General features: G+C 47.4%; 2 protein-coding genes and 1 long non-coding RNA gene across 5 annotated transcripts in view; 2 read left to right on the plus strand and 1 right to left on the minus strand.

Annotated features, from left to right (window-relative positions):
• CCDC180 (coiled-coil domain containing 180) overlaps positions 1-5,095 on the plus strand; it is a 49,238-nt gene extending 44,143 nt beyond the window's left edge. For both annotated transcript variants that reach the window (XM_037035870.1, XM_037035871.1), the window contains exons 34-38: positions 312-449; positions 945-1,056; positions 2,583-2,688; positions 3,466-3,601; positions 4,506-5,095. In XM_037035870.1, coding sequence (XP_036891765.1) covers positions 312-449; positions 945-1,056; positions 2,583-2,688; positions 3,466-3,601; positions 4,506-4,637 — 624 coding nt within the window. In that variant the 3' untranslated portion in view covers positions 4,638-5,095. The remainder of the gene's footprint in view (positions 1-311; positions 450-944; positions 1,057-2,582; positions 2,689-3,465; positions 3,602-4,505) is intronic.
• On the minus strand, positions 3,789-6,594 carry LOC118979681 (uncharacterized). Its single transcript, XR_005064971.1, has 3 exons — positions 6,497-6,594; positions 4,512-6,272; positions 3,789-4,302 (listed from the first exon to the last, which is right to left on the minus strand). It is a non-coding gene; the product is annotated as an uncharacterized LOC118979681 (long non-coding RNA).
• A 3,510-nt stretch (positions 6,595-10,104) lies between these two features.
• Positions 10,105-14,536, plus strand: part of TDRD7 (tudor domain containing 7) — a 61,777-nt gene continuing 57,345 nt past the window's right edge. Inside the window, exon 1 of one of the 2 annotated variants that reach the window (XM_037035689.1) lies at positions 10,105-10,181. The gene's annotated coding sequence lies outside the window, so the exon portion shown is untranslated. Of the gene's footprint in view, positions 10,182-10,675; positions 10,834-14,536 lie in introns of those variants that run through there. The other variant, XM_037035690.1, reaches the window with a different exon arrangement.

Genomic DNA, 14,536 nt, shown 5'->3' on the forward strand with positions numbered 1-14,536 from the left:
ATTAACGGTGATTGCCTACTTGGTCCTTATAGCTGTGGGATGTGGATGCTGTTTATTTCCTTGGACCAAAGCCCTGATTGTGTTGGGCACAAGCTGGGCTCATCCTCCCCCCACCCTCGGAGTCAGCTCCAGCCATGCCCCTCTCTGGCCTTCTCTGCCCACCCATGGCTCGTCACACACCTGGGTCAGAGCACATGTCAGTCTGGCCATTGCCATTATTTGCAGAGGACATAGGCCAGTGACTTTTTCATCCTGGCCTCAAGACAGTGTGGTCAAAACTCCTGCTCATTTCTGGATTTTTTTGATTGAAGGATAAGAATGCCCAGAGTCTCCATCCTAATCTCGGACACCCCGCACATTTCCAAGAAGTAGAGTCTCTGTGTCTGGTAGAAGACAAAAGGCAGGAGGATTTGGACATCATGATTAGGACAACCAAGGACAAGCTGGAGGTCAGTGGTGCCATCAGCTCCCCAGTCCAGGGCTAAGGGCTGCAGAGCCCCCCAGAGAGGTTCCCCCAGCTGACAGCCCACCACCACCAGCACCAAGCACAGCTTTTTGCTGACTCTGGCCAGATTGGGGGATGAAAGCAGGCAGGTTTTCCAGGTGGAGATGGTCATCGTTGGCTGTTTTAACTTGCATTTCTTGATCTCTAAATTAATTAATTACCAAATGACTAATGAGAACTTTTTTCCAAGATCCATGTCTGATTGCATTTCTTCTTTTGTGAGTTGTCCCTTGGCCATTTCTGAATCACTTCCTCTCTTCAAGCCAAGTCACCTGTTGGGAGAAGCCTCCTGGCTGAGGACCAGGTGCCCGTTCACTCAGATACAGCGGGCACAGGGCTCTGGCCACGTGCGGCTCGCTGGCTCCCCAAGTCCTCTCCCAGCCTCTTTCAGAGGCAAGAGGCTTTGCCGCCAGCACCACGCTCCCCATGCTTCCTCCAGGACTGTGCCAGGAAGTGCGGCCGGTTATTCATAGCCAGCTTGGCCACCTTCGCCGAGAAGTTCCTGCTGCAGTTGGACGAAGTGATCACCATTGATGACATCCAGGTTGCAAGTAAGGGGCACCACCCCGTGCCCTGGCCCCGGGGGGTTGGCGAGGCAGAGGCTGATGGGCCTGGGGGGGTCTGCTCCCTTGCAATTCCACCAGAATGAAAACAGATTCTGCCCTGAAAGGGCTGATGAATTTTTTGTTTGTTTTCATTAGAAGTAACTTGTTTTCATTTAAAAAGCAAATCCCAAATGGGCCCGAGGTTACGTATTAAAAATGAATGATATTTTTATCATTTTGGGGCAGGGACCATTTTTCTAAGTATGAAAGGACAGTCAGAAACCATAACAGAAACGGCTGGCACTTCTCTGCAGCCGAAACAAAAACAAGGAAAAATGTCAAAGGCTGGAAAGACAAACCACAAACCGGAAAAATACGCCTAATATCTTAAAGGTCAGGGAAAGGCCTCACATCCCTGTAGTGCAAAAAACTTCACCAGGTCAAATTCATAAAGAGAGACCAAAGGCAAACATGTGCAGTTCAAAAAAGAAGTAATTCATGTGGCCAGGAAGTGCAAGAGACGCCTGACTTGACGGAGGAAGACAAATGCAAATATGGACATTATTAAGATAATGGTTTTCCCTGACCCTTGAAATGTGACAGTGATGGCACTCTCTGGGAGAACCCTTGTCGCTCCCTGTCCAAATTCTTAATGTGCACACCTTTGACCTCGCGGTTTTTACCTTAGGAATTTATCCAACAGAAGTAGTTGCATGATTTTTCAAGGATATATTTTAAAACATACTCATCCCAGCATTAAAATCACAGAGAATTGGAAATGATACTAATATCTAAGTATAGAGGAATGGATGAATAAAGTATGGCTGCAATGTGCAATGAACACTGTTCAGCTATTGAAGTGGGTTTAGTGGGCCTGCATGTGCTAACATGGAAAGGCGGGAAGGAATGCCATTATGTGAAAATGCAAATTGACAGTCAGTACTTATCTACCGTACCGTAAAAAGACCCCCACACATAATATAAATACGCACGCTCACATATATGTAAATGAATCTGTGGGAGAGAGACAGAGAGGATGAGAGGCAGAGCCTGGGAGACGGGTACCAGACCGCTGACGATGACCATGGCTGGTGGCTGGGGTTATGAGAGACCTATCAGACCTTTTCTCTTTCCAGGTTACGTGATGTTTCAGGTTTTTACAGTGGCCATATTACTTTTATAGCTATAGAAAGACTCAAGTCAGATCTTAAATGTTATCCATTTGTCACTAACCTATTAAGTCATTAAAATATATTACTTTTACTCAAATTTTTTATTACGAAGACAATAAGTATTTATTACAGAAAAATAAGAAATTCAATGTGAATTACAAAGAAAGTTAAGACCACAGCCTATGTATCTGGTGCATTGTCTGCTTTTCTGTGGGAGGGGGCTCTGCCCCCCATGGGAGACTCCATATGAGGAGGAGGGGAGTGAGCCCTCATTTCTCTAAACGTGAGGTCAGGAGGTGGGCCCCTTGGTCTCGGGCAGTGGGTGAGGCCACAGTCAGCAGCCTGTTTCTTGCCCGCCAGGGATGGAGCCCCCCAAACAGAAAACATCAATCCTCATACGGAGGAAACTCGCCGGGCTCTCCCTGGAAGAAGAGAGTGAGAAGCCCCTGGTTGAACGGGGGAGCAGGTGAGAGCCACAAACAGGAGGAATGCCAGGAATGGCTGTGTTTGCTGGGGGCGGTGCAGTGGGAAAACAGACCTGGTACCCTGGGAACAGCATTCTGTCCTACGCCTCGGTTTCCTCATCTGTGAAATGGGCATGGCAGCCCCCTTATGTGGTATCGTAAGGAGGAAGTTAATGGGGTCGGAGTGCCCCTGGCACATACTGAGAACTCAGTGGCTGGTAGGGCCCCCGGAGGGGGCCACAAAGAAAAGGCTGCCTGTCTAATGCGAGGCACATTCTTGGTTTGTTGGTGGCACTGTGAACGTGCAATAAGAGCTGCCAAAGCGCTTCTCCCTGTGTCCCAAGAATGTGACTCTGGAAGAAGCGAGGCAGGGATTTGCCCAGCTGCGTCCTTAGCAGTGACTCTGACAGTACAGTAGAAACAGTGGGCTGGGGACCAGCGACCACACCTGGCTGGCCCACTGATGAGGAAACTGAGGCCCAGAAATAGGGAAGAACTAGAGGTGCCACATTCCCCTTCTCCACACAGAGTCCAAGACCGTCTGTTCGCATGGGTTTAAACAGTAGGAAAATACAAAAAAGAACTTGAAGAAATGCTTTTTCTCTTAATTAAGATATTTAAAGAAATGCTAACCTCATAAAGACAAATGAATTTTACTGTGACACCCAGCAAAAAAAAAAAAAAAAAAGAAATGCTAGCCCTTTTCACTAGGGTGAGTGGGTGCGCTGTGAATGGGAAAGCCAAGCCTAGGAAGCTGTGACAGGCGTGTTTGTTTATAGGAAGTGGCCTGGAATCAAACCCACTGAAGTCACCATCCAAAACAAGATTCTCCTCCGGAAAACACCATCAATCACCACCACCAAGACAAACCTGGGCCACCTGGCAGCCGTGGAAGCCCGGAATGCCGTCTACCTGGTGAGTGGAGAGATGGGTCTGGAGAGGCATGTCGGGGGGAGTGCAGAGTGGCTGGCTGGGGAAGGAGGGTGCTTCCCATCACAGCTGCCTGACATCTGGCCATGGAGCAGATGACACAGGTCAGGGTGCCCCAGAGCCCAGGGTCAACACTCAGGACAGTTGATGTTCCCATGCACAAGGACGGTCCCACTGATAGCGTGGGTCTGACAGTGTGGGCCCCAGTGCGGCTGCGGGAGCCCAGCAGAGGGACACCCCACACAGGCAGGGGAGCTGTGGAAAGGAAGGCTTCCCAGAGGAACAGTGAATCAGAGCGAGGGGACAGGGTCAGTCGGGGGCAGCAGTGGGTGGAACATTTGGCAGTTTCTGTTCTCAACTCGAACATCGCATTGAATCCTTATAACAAGCCCGTGAGGAAGGTAGAGTTGTCCCTGTGTTAGTTTTGAAGACACTGAGACTTAAAGCAAGTGCGCCCCATAGGCCACTACAGAGTGGCAGAGGCAGGGTGAGAAGCCAAGTGCCTCTAAGACACCCATTGGGGCCTGTGTGAAGAAGAGGCTACACCCAGTGGCCACCTGCGGGACCTGTCAGCTCTACAGAAGCGTGGACCTTTGGTCCAGGTGCCCAGAGAGAAGCCTTTTTCTGCCTGGAGGTCGGCTGACCCTGGTATTGGTAAGGCTCAGTCTGAGCCTCAGTTTCCCCACCTATAAAACAAGGAAAACAATCAGACCTGCCTGATTGGCTGTTGAGCAAATACGTAAGAAATTACTTCCAAAATCTTGCCAGTGCCTGGGGGCGGCGGGGGTGCTGGTTAAGAGGCGCCTGCCGTCAGTTTATAGTGTTCCCTTAGTGCACAGAATCCAGAAGCGCCTCCTCACGTGGCCGCCTCCTGCTGCCTTGCTCCTAGAAATACCTCGAGTTATTTGAAGGGGAGTTGAAGAGGATCCAGGACGAGCACTGGATGCAGGTGAGGGAGGCTCGGCGCTGGAAGGACAGCTGGAAGAGCTCCGTGCACACCATCCGCAGCCTGTATTCGTGACGCGCTCAGTTCACCCCGAGTAAAGGCTCCTTTTGTATGGACTCCTTCTCTGTCTCACCGCCTGTCTCTCTGTCCGTCTATCCATCCATCCACATGTCTGTCCACCTCTGCACTATGCCCAGCACCATAGCTTCATGACCGGGCACATCTCTCGGGCAGCAGTTCCAATGGGGAAGACTGAGGTAGGAGGGAGTCCTGCGTGGTTCGCAGGGATGGTGGGTAACAGAAATAGGTCGCTTAAAACAGAAGTACTTCGAAGGAAATAACTTTCAAAACTCACGCTTGGTGCTTCCTCTTGGAAAATGAAATAATTAGATCTTCTGGGAAAGGGTCTCTTTTACATGTAACAAAATATGGGTTATAATTGCCACCATGCACTGATTCCTAGAACCAACAAAAAATGCACCCAGTGCCAACTGGGTACTTGCCTGGCAACTTGCCTCACCAAATAACAGCATTTTGGGAAAGAATCTTCTAGGCCTCCTTAATTCTTCCAAGGGCCTCTTCAATCCTATGGACTCAGATCATCCTCCCCGAAAACCTGCACCCTGCTGTCTTCCTGGTCAGTGTTCACCTCTTCAATTGCTACTTGGACCGCCACGCCAGGTCCCCTTTGTCAGTAGCTTTCCATGTCACTTGGACAGGTTGCTCACATTCCTTCCTGGACACCACACACCCCTGTTCCTTTTACAAGGTTGCCATTTTGACTGCAACCATTTACATTTTCACATGCTTCTCTCTTGTAATGACTCACGAGGCAGGCCCCTATATATCTACCTAATGTGGTTTCTTCCCACTGCCTTTGCCTTTCCACACCCCAGCATCTAGTGCAGTATAAAGTTTGTTGCAGCTGGTTGATGACTATTACGGAACCAGTCATACTGTAGTTGGTTGCTTTGCTTAAAGTATTAGTTACCCCACAGCTGAGTCCTTAACCAGCTGACAACGAAATATCTGCATCCTTGGAGTCATCCAAATATCTGGGCCCTGTTCAAGGCTGAGCTGTGTGGATGACCTACAACTTGGCAGGGGGTAGGGGGGCCTCTTAGACAGCCAAGCCCCTCCCCTGTTGCTTCTATGACCTCTTTCCAAACAATATCACTTTAAGCTTTCACGATCCCCTGTTTTCCAGTGTTCTTCGGCTGTGTAGCCTCTGCAGTTTTAGGGATCAGTCTCTCCCGGGGATTAGCCCCTTTCAGCTGACTCACCTTGGAGGGCTTTGAGGGCAGATTAGGGAGTTTTGCCCGATCAGCACATCCATAGCTGTAGCACAGCCTGGATTGCAGCAGGGCTCTGACGGTCTCTCCCTTTTGATTTTTTTGTTTTGTTTTTCTCCTTACTCAGTTAAAACAAATGCAGTTGTCTAGAAATTTCTCTGCATTTGTTTGTGAGGCAATAGCTGATAGGAGAGGGAGTGATCATGATGTCAATGATTAACCAAAAGCAGGTCTGTCCAAAGATCGCTTTTGTCATAGATCTGTTTTTTTTCTGACCTTATGTAAGCAACAAGTTCCAGTGAGGCTGGGTTTTATCCACAGACACAACTTCAAACATGTTGTTTAGCTTCAAAAAAATTATTATTGCTAAAATTCTTTGCCATTAAATAACTCAGAGGAAAAAAAAGATGAATAAAACCTAAATTCTGCCCTAGCTGGGGTAGCTCAGTGGATTGAGCACAGGCCTGTGAACCAAAGGATCATGGTTTGATTCCCAGTCAGGGCACATGCCTGGGTTGCAGGCAGGTTCCCTGTAGGCGAGTTCCCAGCAGGGGATACACAAAAGGCAACCATACATTGATGTTTCTCTCCCTCTCTCCTTCCCCTCTAAAAGATAAATAAATAAAAAAATTTTTAAAAAACCTAAATTCTTTTCAAGTTGTTCACAAGGGAGATGAGACATGGCCTCGCCGCCTACGTTGGCCTCCACCATCAACGTGTTTGAGGAACAAGTCCGGTGCTGGAAGAGCTCAGCCAAAGGAGGAATCGCTTTCAGGTGGGGCGTCAAGGAAGGCTTCCCGGGAGAGGAATTACTCAAGACACTGAGTAATGCTATCAGCAAGTCCCTGTGGCTCAGCTGCTGGTACATATGGTGATAGAAGTGAGAGTTTAGGTTTTCTTTTTGAAGATGATACATAGAAGAAGCAGATGAGTTCAGACTGGAAGTGAGCTGCGGGCCACCAGAGGTCTCTACAGTCGCCTCTCTCAGTGTTGGGGAGGGGAGGGATGTTGGGGAGGGGGAGGGATGTGGGTAGAGCTGCCTGTGGCGGCTGTAGAGTCCAAGAGGCTCTGAGAGGGAGGATGAGTCTCTTTCCAGGGCTGTATTGCAAACACCTAAAGAAAACCCTCAGGTGAGATGAAAAGTGAGAGACAGATGGGTTCTTGACCATGGTGGTTGTCTCCCATTTATTGTAAATGGTGCTGGCTGAACTGAGAAGGGGGAGGAAGGGTCAGAAATTCAGCTCAACCAATAGCTTTGGTCCTGTCTGCCCTGTAGGGATGTTTTGGTGTTTTGTGTCCAATGTGGTTCTTTCCATATAAACAGACCCCCCAGTTAGGGACAAAAATGCAGGAAGAGCTTTCGATGGAGGTTTCACACTTTTAATATTTCCACCTTTCTCAGCCCAGGATAAGCTCGCAACACATTCACCTTCCTCCCTCACACCTGGGCCTTGATCTGCACTTCAAGAGAGGTTATCATAGAAAGGGAAGTGCAAGGCCTTCTCTGAAATCATATGCCCAATTTTGTATCTATGTGTTACTTTCACATATACTGACTTCCTTCCCCACTAAAAGGTAAGAACCATTGCACTTAAAGAGTAAGCAATTTGTATCATCTCCGATGTCCCTTAATTCCCCTGAAATCCAATTATATCCAGGGCATAGGAGTTAATTCTTGAACTCCCTTGGCCTTGAACCATTCCCAAAGAAAATAAACACCACTTCCTAATCAGTACATACTATGTCAGCTACCCAGGGACTTCTGAGGACCATCTGATATGTCTTGGTCAAAAGCCTATGTAGGATGGACACTTTACCCAAGAACATGACAAGATGCTCAGTATCATTAGTCAAGGGAAAATGCAAATTCAAACCTCAATATGATATTTCTATATATCTACTGGAATGGCTAAAATTAAGGAGACTGACAATAGTAAGTGAGAGAGAGGATCTGGAACAACACGAACTCTCCTACATTGCTGGGGTGCAAGTGGGCGGGGAGTGCAAAACGGAGTAGCCACTTTAGAAAACAGTTTATGACAGTTCTTACAAAGTTAGACGTGCCCTTACCCTACAACTAGCAATTCTACTCCCAAGTGTTTTTGCAAGAAAAACATGGGACCACACAGAGATCCGCATGTGACTGTTTGTAGCTGCTTTATTATAGTAGTCCCAACCTGGACACAGCACATGTGTGAACCGAATGTGAACAGACAAACAAACGGCAATATATCCATGCATGCAACAGCATCCTAATTCAACAATAAAAAGGAAGAGGCTTCTGATATATGTGACAACACAGGTGACTCTGAAAAGCATTGTGTAAAAGAATCTAGACACAAAAGACTACATATGGTATAATTCTAGTTAAATGACATTCTAGAAAAGGCAAAACTATATTGACAAATTATATCAGTGGTTGCGAGCGGCTGAATGTAGGGGAGGAAATGAAATGGAAAGGGCCACAGCTTTGCGGAATGATCAGCTAGTTCTACATCATGATTGTGCCCGTGGACACACGATTGAACACATTTGTCAAAATTCATCAAACTGTACATTGAAATTTTTATGATATGTAAAGTATTTATTGGGAAAGCTGACTTTAAAAAAAAACTAGCTGCAGAACATCTTTTTGCTTAACCTGTAGGACAGCACACACATGGAACCCCTTTGCAAGGATGAAGGATCTCAGACTTGGGGGCAACGCACTGGGTTTTATCATTTACAGTATTTTACATTCTGGACTCGGGAGTTTTTCCTAATTTCCTGCTCCAACTGACATTCTTTCAACTGGGTGTAGCTTCTTACATCTCTCCCATCTTCAGTATGGAGCCAGAGGATGTTGTGAGCACCGCAGAATCCAAACTGGGTCTGGTTGTATTTGAGGTCTGTTAAATCCACTAAAGTGTTTGCCCAGATCAGAGGGAGGAGAAGGCAGAGAGAGCTCTGAAATAGACTGAAATCTCAGTCTATTAACGACAGCCAGAGCGAGGTGTCAGGGAGAGACACTGGGCAGGCTTAGGAACTAGATGTGGGAGCATCAAAGAGAACAGTGTTCAAAGAAAACCGAACAGTTCCCCACTGCAGGCCTCTGGGAAAAGCCCCAAACTCTTGAGCACGGGCTATCAGGCTTTCCATGATCTATTTCCCATCCACCCTTTCATTATCCACTAGATCTTTTCACTGAATCGAAGGCTCCTCAAGCCCGGGTTTGTGCCTTAAGATAGTGGGCACTCCATGGAAGTTGGTTGTTTAACAGCAGGTGTTCGGTATATGCTGTTTGTCCTTTCACCTTCTGTGGGACATTGTGGGCTTCCATTTTGGGCTGTCAGGACAACAGTGCTGCTATGAACATTCCTGTGCAACTTTTTAGGACATGTGCTTTCACTGTTCTTGGGTAAACTCGGACTAGAATTGCTCTGTCATTTGTTGCTTTAAGGAATATAAGCCAAAATGCCCAGTAAATGTTGGTAAAATGTATGTACAGAAGAAATAAGGGAATAAATATTAGGTGTTCAATAATTTTAGAATGGATTTGACAAATATTTGTATCACCTTTATCATGTGCCAGACACTGGAAATAGACTAGGGAACAAGACAAAGATCCCCATGCTTATAGATCTTTAACTTGAGGAAGATAGCAGACAAGAAAAGATTTAGAACACATGTACTGTGCTAAGGAGAGAGAAAGCAGAGAAAGGAGCCAGGGACTATGGAAAGAGATGGACATTTTTGAGAGTGTGGCCACCCTTCTTGAAAGGGCGATGCTTGAGAAACACCTAAAGGAAGTGAGCGGACCGGGTAGCTGTCTAGCAGAATCAAAATTAAATGAGCAAGAATTGAATGAAACTTCTGATGGGAGAATGAACACAACTGAACCCAACAGCAGGAGCGCATCGGTGCGGGCGAGAGCAGCTGGGTCCCAGTCCCTCCCGGCCCGTCTGTACTCTCTTTCCCCATGAGGAGGCGCTCCCGAGCTCACCCTGCAATCGTCTTCGCCCTCGGCCCCTGCGTGGGCACGCGCAGAAACCGCTAGGTGGCGTCGGTTTTCCTTCCCACGCGCGGACGCCGGCGTGGGCGGACGAGGCCGGGGTGCCCGCGCGTGCGCACAGCCGAGGCTGGACGATTCCCGAGGCGGGGTGGAGCGGGGCGGGGCCGGGCGAAGCGGGGCGGGGCGGGGGCTTGAGGTGATTCCCGAGCCGCAGCGGCAGCTCAGCGAGGAGAGGAAACCGAAAGTGGGCGGCGGCCGCGGTGGTGGCCCTTGCGGAGACGGCGGCGGGAGCTGGGTCCACAGGCGCGGGGACCAGCCGTGGGCCCCCGGGACGAGGTGAGCGCAGGTCCTACCGCTGAGGGCACGACAGGTGCCTGGCGAAGTCGGACAAGGTTTGGGGACGACGCGGCGCACCTGTGTCTCCGGCGGGATGGTGGCCCGGGTGCTGCCGGAACGGGCCTCTTCCCGGTAGCCGCAGGGGGATGCCGCGGTCCGAAGCCCCGGAAACCGGGCCGGGCGCCGGGGGAGCTGGAGTTCCAGAGCGCAGTGTTTTAAATCTGGTGGGACTGCCCCGGCCACTCGGGGCCGGGCCATACGCGGGAGTCGGACAGAGCCTCCTGCCGCCCGGGAAACTGAGCGGTGGGGAAATGCCGCGGCGGGGGTGTGGACAGGAGTGGGAGGGGCTGACCAGGAAGTGGTTCCGGGCACCGGCGGGACCGGCCACTGCCCTCAGCCCGGAACCAGGGCTGTCCGAGCTTCAGGCTGCGTGAACTCCGCTATTTTACACCCGGGGCTTTAAGTTCTGGAGAGGTACGGGCTTTTCTTTACGCACCAGCCCATGCAGGCCGCTCAAGGTAATGCAGGGCACAGATACCATCCACTGGATCAAACGAACCGTGAGCACCGGGTGGGCTCAGAGCTCCAGGCTCGGAAGGAAACATGAATCCATGAATGAGTTGTGTCTTAACTTCTACCAAGATCCAGCAAGGTCAGGTTCTCAGCCTCAACTTAATGGGAGGAGGTTTGGAGCCCACACAACTTTTTTGCTCTGGACCCCTTGAGGGGTGTAATACTTTACGTTAATAACCCAGGGAATGACTCCAAAATAATTTCAGTGATTTGAGTAGGAAAGGGAAATACCTGTATTACGCGCAAAAAACACACACACACACACAAAAAAAAAAAAAAAGAAAGAAAACGGCCCTGGCTCAAAAGTGTTCTGAAAACTCCCCAACAAAGCTAAGCAAAACAACAAACCACCCATCCAGGTCATCCATGCCCCCTCAACCTGCGCCCAATTGTACAAGTAGAAAAATTACAGAATAGTGTTCCTTCTAGTAATAAGCAATGACTTAATGACAGACAGTGAAACCTTGACCCAAGTCCCTAACTTATCCCGAGCTGCCTTCGTGGGCTGCCTCGATGGGTATCGGTGCTGTATACTATAATTAGTGTGCAGACCCAGATTGGAATCTGGGCTTCTCCTCTTACTGTGATCTTGAACAGATTACAGAGTTGCGTTGAACCTGGTTTTTATATATTAAATGGAAATATTTAGCACAGTCTGCACAGCTTTTGTGAGATAACTACTGTAAATCCTTTGAATGATAGTCAGGAAATGTTAACTCTCACCAAACTTCCCATAATTTATATAATTGGATTTCAGTGTCTTGGAAGCAGTGAGACATCTTTAAATTCTCTATGTAATATCAAGTGGCCCAGGGTAGAGATTTTTGCAGTTCCACTCCACTGCCATTCATTGAGCATCAGTTACATGCAAATTACTGTGCTGGGTCTAGGGAATTGCTCCTGAGACCCACTGGATTAGAACCCACATCTCCTGTAGCCAGTATAGGGCCCTTTGGTGGCACATGGCCTCCTCTTTGCTAAACACAGTGAGACTTCGAGGCAGCGGTGGGTGGTGCTTTCAGATTTCCGTCCCTGCAAATGAAATGTAATCTCTGCTAATGGCCTTTTAAGAGTACTGGTTGAGTGTGGCTGAATGAACTATTGTATTTTGTACCAAGAGATTTAAACTTCTTGAAGTTTAAATTCTCTGTGCGGCATAATCTAATTGGAGACAATATGAATGTAAAGGAAAAAGACTTGACAATCCCAACACTAAGTGACTACTCTCTGTTGGATCAAGTGCCATTTTCAAGAACTGAGATTTGATGGAGTGCTCTGCTTCTGGTGCTCTGCTTCTGGGCACTTTTAGGATCAGCAGATAAATGCAGGAACGACAGAAATGCCTTGGTATGTGGAGAGGAATCTAACTGGTGTTTCTTTTCTTATGTGAACCTATTTTCTCCACCCTCTACTCCCACTTTGTGCTTTGAAAAGCTTCCTTAAAAAATTTTCTCATTGGGCCAATTTTTTTAAAAGTTTTATCTTTCAAACAACCTTTTTAAAAATAATTTATTTTGTCATTTTAGCTGAAAATGTGTACATATGCCAATTAGAGCTTCTGATCAGCACAAGTTACCCAGTGGGACCCCAAAGTGAATGCGGTATGTTAGCCACGCAGCTTGGTCAGGAGGAAGCAAACCCGTGGTCCCTATACCCCCTTCAGAACTCCAAGGACTGCAAGGAGAGTTGAGAGCCGCAGATCTTACCTACCTTCCTCATCTTCCATGGGAAAAAAAGAGACTTGAAGTGACTTACTCACAGGGTCACATGTACTTAGTAGCATAAATGGGATCAAGACTAGTGTATAGATTTATGGAAAGACCTTGCTTATATGTTTGTAGTATGAACTTGGTAATGCACGCATAGTTTGGAGTTTGCAATGACAATAAAAAAGAAAACAGCTTCCTGAAGATACGCTATGGAAGTATTGTACCTCACCATTTGAGCCATTAATTACTATCTTTCCTTTTAAAAAGAGTTGGTAAATAAGGAATTCAGGTGGTAATAAATAGACTACAATTAGAAAGAAAAGGTACCATGTCACACTGTTGCAAGATGAGGAATCCTGTGGAAGGGTCTTCGGCAAAAGCCTTCCCTCTTAGGCCCAGTTTGTAAGATGAGGAGTTTGGGATGATGTCTAAAGTCTTTTAAGTATAAATATTTTGGACAATAGAGGCCTGGCCTGTTGCTAAAATAGCATCTTCCAGGATAAGAGAGTCCAGATGCCAAAAGTGTATGTCCCGAGGAGATACTAAAAACTGAGTAGCTGATTAAAGAGAGATTACTCTGTGATTTCAGTTTGCCATAATAATTCTTCAGATTTATTTTGGGGGTTTAGTGCCACTCTACAACTCAAATTTATGACATGAAAAATGCAATGAGGAGGATGAGCCAGGTAGTACAATTGGAAATCGTTGAGAAGGGAGAACCTTAGAGAAGAGAAAGCACAGGGGAGAGGCAGACCAGCTTGGCTAAAGGCCTTTGGGCACCAGCAGCAGTGAGGAAGCTCGGGCAACACCGGGAAGCAGTTAAAATGCAAATGACTGAGCCAGAGAGGACCGGTCAGCAGTGAAGGCCTGTGTGTGTCTAGAGGACTCCAGAACCAGGTTTTTCAGAGCAAGACTTGACCTCAGGGCCATTTTTAGGTGTGTTAAAGAAAAAAAAGCTATGAATTTCCAAAATACAGTTTTGAGAATTAATTTAAGCTCTTGAAATTGCTTAAATCTTGCTTTTCTCAGGTTTGGTATTACTTTCCCCTACTTCCTGCCTCACTTCCTATACATGTTAGCAGTTTGGGGTACTCAGTTAAAAAGAAAGGATAAATGTTGTCAATTGCGACCATTGAGATTTTGCAACAGTTGGCAATTCTTTTGGATTTGGGCACCACACCCTTCAGTCAGAATGTGGCGGATCTCTCTTGCAGCCGCTTTAAGGGCTGGTCGTTCACCATACCCGGGGGTTGCTGTCAGTATCCTTTAAGCGCCAAATTTACTTTTAGAAGCTTACTGTACTTTTGGAGCAGCTGTCCAAAAAGAACCCTAGGTTTGGGAGCCAGAAGACCTGGGTCCTTGTGCTTCTGGCCATAAAAATATGTGAGACCTGGAATATTTACCCTGGGCCTCAGTTTTCTCATTTGTAAACTCAAGAGTTTGGAGGAGATGGCGTGAAGGTGCCCCCTGGAATTCCATGTGTCTCGGCTCCCCTTGGTGAGGTTGGGCCCACCGTCTATGCTGCATTCCTCAGCCAGGCAGGGTCTGAGGACATTGTGGGCTTGTACCCTGGTAGGGCCACTCTGCTGAGACACTACTTGCTAAAGCAGTAAGTGACTTTTTGTCTACTATTTAGGTGAGAAATCTTGGAAGAGAAAGCCACTTGGAGAAGTGCCTTTCTTACCAAGCTTGCCAGTTCATGAGTATATGAATGAGGGAAGTAAGAAAATCTGGGAAAATTCTGGTATTTCAAATTTAATACCATACTGAAAATTTCTCCCATATACCAATGCTTATATCATTGTACTCTCAGCCTTTTAATACATATATTCACAGGTAGTTTCCCATCCACACTTGCTCTAGGGAAGTGTTTTTAATTAACTACTGAGTGTCAAGTCTTATAAGCACATGTAAACTCTACTTTTGACTCTGGTCACTCAGAAAGAGAGGCAAGGAAAGGAGGAGGAAAAAGAGAAAGGAAGTGAAAGTCAAGTGTAATATGTTGTGATCTCTTGTGGCCATTTTCTTCCTCCTTGACTGTGGTCTTTGCTAACTGACCTTGGCCAGTTTTTG

Source organism: Sturnira hondurensis, unplaced genomic scaffold (genome assembly GCF_014824575.4).
Source record: "Sturnira hondurensis isolate 20B ecotype Veracruz unplaced genomic scaffold, ASM1482457v3 Scaffold0022566, whole genome shotgun sequence".
Lineage (NCBI taxonomy): Eukaryota > Metazoa > Chordata > Mammalia > Chiroptera > Phyllostomidae > Sturnira > Sturnira hondurensis.